General features: G+C 45.5%; 1 protein-coding gene across 2 annotated transcripts in view; it reads right to left on the reverse strand.

Annotated features, from left to right (window-relative positions):
- Window positions 1-2,164: 2,164 nt before the first annotated feature.
- LOC118405706 (WW domain-containing adapter protein with coiled-coil-like) overlaps window positions 2,165-9,639 on the reverse strand; it is a 19,164-nt gene continuing 11,689 nt past the window's right edge. For both annotated transcript variants that reach the window (XM_035805334.1, XM_035805333.1), the window contains 3 exons: window positions 7,595-8,018; window positions 2,863-2,990; window positions 2,165-2,548 (listed from right to left, as the gene is read on the reverse strand). In XM_035805334.1, the coding sequence (XP_035661227.1) occupies window positions 7,784-8,018 (235 nt within the window). In that variant the 3' untranslated portion in view covers window positions 2,165-2,548; window positions 2,863-2,990; window positions 7,595-7,783. The remainder of the gene's footprint in view (window positions 2,549-2,862; window positions 2,991-7,594; window positions 8,019-9,639) is intronic.

The following is a 9,639-nucleotide window of genomic DNA, read 5'->3' on the forward strand; positions in this document are numbered from 1 at the left end:
GCCCCTACTGTACTTGGTTTGAAGTTTGAAGGCTGATAAAATAAGTAAGAAACAGTCAAAGAAATCACAAACATCAAGCATTACCAATAGAATAATTACATTTTATTCCAGTAGTCGAGGACGTTACAACTTGTATGCACAAAGTGAGGCTCCAAAGCACTAACATTACACCTTCCCCCGTTAAACCAAGAAATCGGAAGGCAAACTCCCCGGTTAACAAACCCATCCGATATCAGGCCCTTCCACGTTTCCATGGCGATAGTTTGGAACACCAGGTGATGGTAACCATGACGAAAAAAACATGAAAACAAAAACAAGATTTTGGGCAAACATAATAGAAAGTGGAAAAACGATGCTATCTTTACAATGCTGGCAAAATGAAGAGTACAAATCTGTGTCATGTCTGTTATTTTCAACTCAATGTGGAGTAACAATATGCATAAGGACACATGTTCAGTGCATAAGAATGTGCGACAATGTTCAGCATGATGAAGTGATGGAAACAGTACAGTAATAGCATGATAATAGCATGGGTACAAACTATTGGATAACCACAATACACAAGATGAGGAAAATTATAATGAAAACCATGCAGTGGTCTTGAAATCCTCTACAGAAATATTCACAAACTATCCAGACTCCCCCACCACAGAATGGTACATTCTACAGATCAGTATTATCATCATATACATGGTACAAAGCTGGACAAGTCTACATTGAAATGGGGGGTACACAGGTTTTTACAGAAAATGAAAGAAACATGAAAGCTGCAAAAACTTTCTAACAAAAAAATAGATGCATACAAAAATCATACATTACATAATCAGTAGATGCATTTTTATGACACTATGAAAATTCTAATATATAGAAAAAAAATGACCCATGTCTATGAGGTGTTCCAAAATATCTTAGCCTTCCGATTTCTTAAACGTTAAGACGACTTTGGGCTGAAGTGGGTGGACAAGAAAATATTGACGGCTAGCTCTTGCACTGATACATACACAAGATTTGCGCAAGGAGGTTTTAAGCTCTTTGCTCTGAGCTACGTTACTTACAATGAGTAAGGAACCCTACCACAGCCCCAAGTCGTCTTAAACCTCGACTCCACATCTTGACACTACTCCTTTGTGCTTCTTGCCTCCGAAACTCAAGATTATGATACATTGAGACGTCTAAGCACCTATCAATGCTACCCTAGGGGGTAGGAATATTGTACCAATGGTGCTGCCCCTATAGGGTGTAATGAATGTTGGAAGTGAGAATAAAAATGGCCCTTAGTAAGTAAGTCTGGGGTTTACATTGATAGGAGCCCTAGTCCTTGGATTCACAACCCCCCTGTGCCCCTATCAAGGTAAGGACATCACAAAAATGGTCCAGGAAAGGTAAAGATTTTTTGGATTGCCTTGGTGAAAAGGGAGTGGACAGTATACACAACGAAGACTGGAATTACTTTGCCATGTAGTTAGCTGTCTTTTCTGTGACCAAGAGTTCAAATTTGAATCCTGATACAGTAGTGTATGTTTTGTAACTGACTTTTCTTTTGAACAACCGGTAATGTCTCTTTTCTTTCTTTCTCAGAGTTCCTGACTGACGTGCTGCTTCTTACCCTTGAATGTAGCCGATGTAGGTAGTGCATTTGTGGCAAGAAAATCACAAGTTTGTATCCCACATTTGGAATTGTGTTCTTGCTGCATAAGCTCCACCTACATCGGGTTAATATGGCCGCAAGAAGCATCACTCCATTCACAAGCTTTGAGGAAGATGTCTATTAATTATTGAAATGTAATTGATTGAACTGGTTGTATGCAAGAAAACTCCAGTATCTGATACAAGGTCTGAAATTCGTCCATACCACGACAGGTACTCCAATATATGGTATTTTATATATCTGGTATTTTATATATCTGGTTTGTCCTTACCATGACAAGTACAGAGGGGTGGTCGTGCTAGTGCAGGGAATCATGTACAACAGAACTTACAACCAAAAGGAACAAGAAACTCGTCCCAACAAGAACTAATGGTGCGGACAGTTCCGATTCGTTCGGCGCCGACCGCTTTTGTAAATCCTTTGTTCCTTACGAAGCGCCTCTGGCACGATTCGGTACCAAAAACTGCTACAGCTAAATTTCGTTACAATTCTGCTTCATTTTTCTGTCTTTTATACTCCTAAAACGAGGGAACAAAACTAGTACATACAAGCAACGAGAACCATAGTTACAGGGCGGTCTCCATGGCTACAAGCGGTTTCCATGGTTACAGGCAGTTTCCAGTGGTTAACCTGTCCCTTTACACAATCAGGTTGGAGAGGAACGTTACGTCGTGCTGAAATGTTGCGTTCGGATGTAGCGAGTCGACTGTAGCGAGCCACGAAGGATACAGCACCCGGCAATGTTGCGGAAACGTTGCGAAGGAACATCAGTAATGCACACGGTCGGCGGGATGTACCAAGTGCATCCCTACAGAGGGGGGGGGGGGCAGCTACCAGGGGAACATGTTCTGATTCTTCATCTTCTCCAGATGTTGTATCTGCTGTCGTAGAAACAGTATCCTGGAAACAACAAAAAAACAAACATTCAGCCTACTGATAGCCATATCTTTTTCCGTAGAAACGGCAATGTTTTGAGTCCGTTTGGAAGTGTGGCATTCGAACTGTTTGCATCTTCAAATAAAGAGGAGTTGAGTTCAGGAATCTGTAGCTTCCAGACGTGTTTCCTTGTTGTCCGTCTGTACTTCTTACATAATTCCCTGTGACGAACTCTTGTCTCAGCGGTATTCCCAAAGAACCAGGGAAGAACTCCTATCCCTCTTACATTGCGACAAGTTAATAAATATGTAAAAAAGATAACTCCAGGTGTGTCTCACCTCTGTTCCTGTAATGTGGCCTGGATTTCTGAGACTCTGACCAGCGAACGAGCGAACTTGAGATCCACCGAAACCTGGGAGCTGTGCAGGCTGCCCATCGCATGGCCCTCTTCATCTAACCTCTGCGCCTAAACAACAACAATAAACAACAACAATGAAAAACAACAAAATCAATAAACAACAAGTAATGTGCAGGCTGCCCATCGCATGGCTTTCTTCATCTAACCTCTGCGCCTAAAGGTAATAAACAACAACAAAAGCAACAATAAATGGCCATCACTTAACAGAGTCACTGAGTCCTATCAGTATAACATGATGTCACAGTAGTGGATTGCTTATTCCTTGACAAAGCCTGGAGACCAACTTGTGTGTTGGTAATACCAGGGTTGGACAAGTCCACTATTCCGATTTTCGATTGTCCAGGCCAAATGAAAGTGCTGATCAGGCAAGTACATCTCCTATTCCACTTGCCCAAATGAGCAAGGTATTTCCATGGGTGAGATTTTCATATTCATTACTTTTCACAGTATTGGCATCAAACATTGGCCAACACAGAAAAATAGAGCCAGTAATAAAAGAATTCCATCACTGGAAGTGAAAATATATAGAATAATGTCATCTAAATTTTGGGCAAGTGAAAAGTTTGTTCGAGCAAGCGAAATTCTTATCTACTTGCCTGAAAGGACAAATAAATTTTAGAAAACTTGTTGAACCCTGAATACCTAGCCTGATTAAATCTCGCTTATAGCAGCCATCCAGCATCCGACGGCCTCCGAGAACAGCCCCGGACAGCAGAGTTTGTGTTACACAAACTACTCAATACCTGTTCAAACAAACAAACAAACAAACAAACAAACAAACAAACCGACCTGTCTCTCGGCATGCTCCGCCTGCCAGCCCTGTGTATGTCTGATGAGACTCTCCTTGTAGTACTTGACTAGCGAGGGCGTAACAAAACAAACAAACAAACAAACAAACAGACAAACCTGTCTCTCGGCATGCTCTGCCTGCCAGCCTTGCGTATGTCTGATGAGACTCTCCTTGTAGTACTTGACTAGCGAAGGTGTGACAAAACAAACAAACAAACAAACAAACCTGTCTCTCTGCATGCTCTGCCTGCCAGCCTTGCGTATGTCTGATGAGGCTCTCCTTGTAGTACTTGACTAGCGAAGGTGTGACAAAACAAACAAACAAACAAACAAACCGACCTGTCTCTCTGCATGCTCTGCCTGCCAGCCTTGCGTATGTCTGATGAGACTCTCCTTGTAGTACTTGACTAGCGAAGGTGTGACAAAACAAACAAACAAACAAACAAACCTGTCTCTCTGCATGCTCTGCCTGCCAGCCTTGCGTATGTCTGATGAGGCTCTCCTTGTAGTACTTGACTAGCGAAGGTGTGACAAAACAAACAAACAAACAAACAAACCGACCTGTCTCTCTGCATGCTCTGCCTGCCAGCCTTGCGTATGTCTGATGAGACTCTCCTTGTAGTACTTGACTAGCGAAGGTGTGACAAAACAAACAAACAAACAAACAAACCGACCTGTCTCTCGGCATGCTCTGCCTGCCAGCCCTGCGTATGTCTGGTGAGGCTCTCTTTGTAGTACTTGACTAGCGAGGGCGTGACAAAACAAACAAACAAACAAACAAACAAACCTGTCTCTCGGCATGCTCTGCCTGCCAGCCCTGTGTATGTCTGATGAGGCTCTCCTTGTAGTACTTGACTAGCGATGGCAGGACAAAACAAACATCTACATCTACATCTACATAGGATACCCCCAAATGACCCCGCGAGGGGCAAAAGTAGGGGGGGGAGCTGAGGCTCCCGGGTTAGGGCGGGCAGGCCGCCTGCCTGGCATGGAAGTGCTCAACGTTGGGAGCGCTTACAACCGTGCCAGGCAGGGCATTCCACTCGGGAATTGTGCGTGGGAAAAAAGAATGTTTGTAGATATCGGTGCGTGCAAATATGTGTTGATATTTGAAGTCGTGACTACCCCGGGTGCGCCCTTGGGCAGGCTTCAGAATATTGCTGGCGTCTATGTTAATATTATTGTTGACTACTTTATAGAAAAAGGTGAGGCGGGCGTTCCTCCTCCTTTCGGAGAGCGGGCGCCACTGCAGGTCTGAAAGCATTTGTGTCATGCTGCTAGTCTGCCGGTAGTCATTTAGGGTCACTCGGGCTGCCCTGCGCTGGACGGCCTCCACCGCCTGTATCCCTTTGTTGGTGTACGGGTCCCAGACGATGGCACTATATTCCAAGTGAGGCCGTACCAGCGCTTTGTAACAAGTGGCCTTGACCCTAGATGGACAATGGGTCAAGTTGCGCCGAATGACTCCTAGGACCTTACCAGCTTTGCTAGTGGCGTGGTTGATATGGGTGTCCCACCGCAAATCGTCGGACAGTTGTACTCCAAGATAGGGGTGGGACTTAACACCGGTAAGGGCTTCTCCACAGAGGGAGTACTGAGTTATGATGGGGTGCTTTTTACGGGTGATATGGAGGATGTGACATTTAGAGGGGTTGAACGACATGAGCCAACGATTTTGCCATTCTGTTAGCGCATCGAGGTCAGACTGCAGCCCTTGTGCGTCAGAAGGCTTGCTGATAGTTCGATAAATCAAGCAATCGTCAGCAAACAGTCGAACATGTGAGTCTACGGAATCGGGTAGGTCATTAATGTAGAGCAGGAATAGCAGAGGGCCTAACACAGTACCCTGCGGAACTCCAGAGGTGACCTTGACAGCTTTAGATGTTCCACCGTCAAAGACAACGCTCTGGGTTCTCTCCGTAAGGAAGGCCCTAAGCCAAGACTGAAGGAGGCCAGAAATACCATAGTGCTCGAGCTTGCTCAGCAGACATTCGTGTGGCACAGTATCGAATGCTTTGCTAAAGTCAAGCACCGCGGCATCGACCTGTTTGTTCTGGTCCATGTTCTTGGCCAGGTCTTGGAGGGTAAGCACCAGCTGGCTCTCGCAGGACAGACCCTTCCTGAAGCCGTGTTGCGCAGGGGACAGAATGCCATGAGCGTCTAGATGTTTCATCATGTGGCTGTGCACGATGTGTTCGAGCACTTTACCACAGACCGATGTCAGAGACACCGGCCTATAGTTTGATGGCAAGGTTCTGTCCCCCTTTTTGAAGATTGGAGCGATGTTAGCTGTTCTCCAATCTTCAGGAACATCTCCCGTGGATATTGACTGGGAGAATATGACCTGTAATATTGGCGCAATTTGTTCGGCTACGGTCTTCAGGAGGCGAGGTGGTAATCCGTCTGGTCCTGTGGCCTTGCTGGGGTTAAGACAGGAGAGCTGTTTGGCTACCCCCTCCACTGTGATGTTAAGGGAGGGGATAGTTGGAGCTTTGGGTTCGCCAAGGGTAGGAACGGTGGTCTTATCCTCCCTGGTAAACACTGACTCAAACTGGGCCCCCAGTGCATCAGCCTTTTCTTTGGGGTCAGATGTTAGCACCCCCTGATGTCTTAGGGCGGACGCACCAGTAGAGTCTTGTCTGATGGATTTGACATAGCTCCAAAAGGCCTTGGGATTATCCTCGATGTTAGACTCCAGGTAATTGGAGACATAATCCCTATGGGCCTTCCTAACTCTCTGCTTAACGCCCTTCCTACACCTCTTGAACTTTGCCCAGGCTTCATTGGAGTTGGATCTCCTAGCCTTGGAAAAAAGTTCAGACCGCTTACGCATAGCTTTGCGAATCTGGGGAGTTATCCAAGGTTTGTTGGATTGTGGCCTCACTTTTTCCTGGGGACATGCTTATTGGCAGCACCACTAACGGCTGCCTTAAACAGCTCCCAGTTTTCTGAGGCAGTGTTGTGCTGAGCCTGGTCTGCAAACTCTTGACTGTATGTTGCCATATCCTGCTGGAGTGCATCGATGTTAGCTTTCCTCCACAGGTATATGAGCCGATCTTTTGAGTTTGATGTTTGGGGCTTTACTTGAACATCAATCAGCGGGATGTCATGATCGCTGAGACCTGGTAAGATTTTGACTCTCTCCACTAAGGTGGAATTTGTGGTGAGAAACAGATCCAGGGTGTTCGAAGTTTGCCCCACAGTACGAGTTGGTTCACAGACCATTTGTTCCAGACCACAGTCATTGGCAAGGCTGATGTAATTGCTAGTGAGAGTGGATGGATTGGAAGCGGTGGTATTAGCTTCAGGGTTCCAGGTCGCATCAGGCAGGTTGAAGTCACCTGCTAGCCAGATGTGGGCATTGTTGTTATTAGCCCGCTTTTGCAGCACTGATCTTTCTAGTGCTACAAAATCATCATGACCAGCTGAGGGGGGGCGATAGTAGGCCCCTATGTAGATGGACTTACTGTTGGCCAGATGGACCCGGACCCAGGTCAACTCGCAGGGACAGTCCGGGTCTGGGTGGTGGGTTGCTATGATGTTGTTCTTTACAGCAACAAGCACACCCCCTCCCCGGCCAGCTCTGTCTCTCCTGAACACATTGTACGTGTCCGGAAAGATTTCGCTGCTGCCCACTGACGAGTCCAGCCACGTCTCAGTGCCAACAACAATGTCTGGTTGCACAGCTTCGCAAAATGCATGCAGTTCAGGTACCTTATTGCGGATAGATTGAAAGTTGATCACACAGGTCCTGACTGGTTTGGTATGTGTGCGGTCGCGAGGCGGTGGAGTAATACCATATCCGATAGGCGAAGACGTAGCGATAGGTCTCAACAAACAAACAAACAAACAAACAAACAAACCTGTCTCTCGGCATGCTCTGCCTGCCAGCCCTGTGTATGTCTGATGAGGCTCTCCTTGTAGTACTTGACTAGCGAGGGCAGGACAAAACAAACAAACAAACAAACAAACAAACAAACAAACCTGTCTCTCGGCATGCTCTGCCTGCCAGCCCTGTGTATGTCTGATGAGGCTCTCTTTGTAGTACTTGACTAGCGAGGGCAGGACAAAACAAACAAACAAACAAACAAACAAACAAACAAACAAACCTGTCTCTCGGCATGCTCTGCCTGCCAGCCCTGTGTATGTCTGATGAGGCTCTCTTTGTAGTACTTGACTAGCGATGGCGTGAGTTCGATAGACGGCGGCAGAACCGTCTGTACCGCGGTTGGCGTGGAACTGTGGACCACAGTGTAACTGCTGCTCACCGCCCCGTCCGCGTGGCTTCTGAAAACGGAAAAACAGATCCACAATCAGTTCTCGCAAGAACTAGGTCACTCCGTGATCATGATGGACTGAGTCATCAAAAATTTGGAGGTATGTTTGCTTACCTGTCAAAACTAGTCACTGATTGATGAAAAATTCAATTAACTGTTTACATACGTGACTGATAAATTTCTTCAACCACAACCAGTTCATATTTTTGACATGCTCAACCTTTTTCTACACTGGTATTGAATTGTTCTGCCAATTCATGCTGACGCTAAAGAAGACTCAAAACGTCCAGAAGTAATCTCCAAATCTTATCCAGTAATACTTGTAGTATTGTTTACCTGGATTTCAGGGCTGTCTCCAACCCTAACTATTTTTCCATCCCTCTCATTATTTGGGAGCCAATGTTGTTGATTTCCTTTGTAAAATCTGTCATTTTATGTACTGAACTTCAGACTCTTGGGGACGGATGGGCTAAAAATTTTCCAACAAGCAAATTTCCAAAAGACTGAAACAAACGTACCCTACAGATTTCTGGCTATGTACACTGTGAGACTGAAAGAAACGTACCCTACAGATTTCTGGCTATGTACACTGTGAGACTGAAAGAAACGTACCCTACAGATTTCTGGCTATGTACACTGTGAGACTGAAAGAAACGTACCCTACAGATTTCTGGCTATGTACACTGAGACTGAAGGAAACGTACCCTACAGATTTCTGGCTATGTACACTGTGAGACTAAAAGAAACGTACCCTACAGATTTCTGGCTATGTACACTGTGAGACTGAAAGAAACGTACCCTACAGATTTCTGGCTATGTACACTGTGAGACTGAAAGAAACGTACCCTACAGATTTCTGGCTATGTACACTGTGAGACTGAAAGAAACGTACCCTACAGATTTCTGGCTATGTACACTGTGAGACTGAAAGAAACGTACCCTACAGATTTCTGGCTATGTACACTGTGAGACTGAAAGAAACGTACCCTACAGATTTCTGGCTATGTGCACTGTGAGACTAAAAGAAACGTACCCTACAGATTTCTGGCTATGTACACTGTGAGACTGAAACAAACCTACCCTACAGATTTCTGGCTATGTACACTGTGAGACTGAAACAAACCTACCCTACAGATTTCTGGCTATGTACACTGTGAGACTGACAGAAACGTACCCTACAGATTTCTGGCTATGTACACTGTGAGACTGAAAGAAACGCACCCTACAGATTTCTGGCTATGTACACTGTGAGACTAAAACAAACGTACCCTACAGATTTCTGGCTATGTACACTGTGAGACTGACAGAAACGTACCCTACAGATTTCTGGCTATGTACACTGTGAGACTGACAGAAACGCACCCTACAGATTTCTGGCTATGTACACTGTGAGACTGACACAAACGTACCCTACAGATCTCTGGCTATGTACACTGTGAGACTGACAGACACGTACCCTACAGATTTCTGGCTATGTACACTGTGAGACTGACAGACACGTACTCTACAGATCTCTGGCTATGTACACTGTGAGACTGACAGACACGCACTCTACAGATTTCTGGCTATGTACACTGAGACTAAGACAAACGCACCCTACAGATATCTGGGTATGTACACTGTGAGACTGA

Source organism: Branchiostoma floridae, chromosome 18 (genome assembly GCF_000003815.2).
Source record: "Branchiostoma floridae strain S238N-H82 chromosome 18, Bfl_VNyyK, whole genome shotgun sequence".
Taxonomy (NCBI): Eukaryota; Metazoa; Chordata; class Leptocardii; order Amphioxiformes; family Branchiostomatidae; genus Branchiostoma; species Branchiostoma floridae.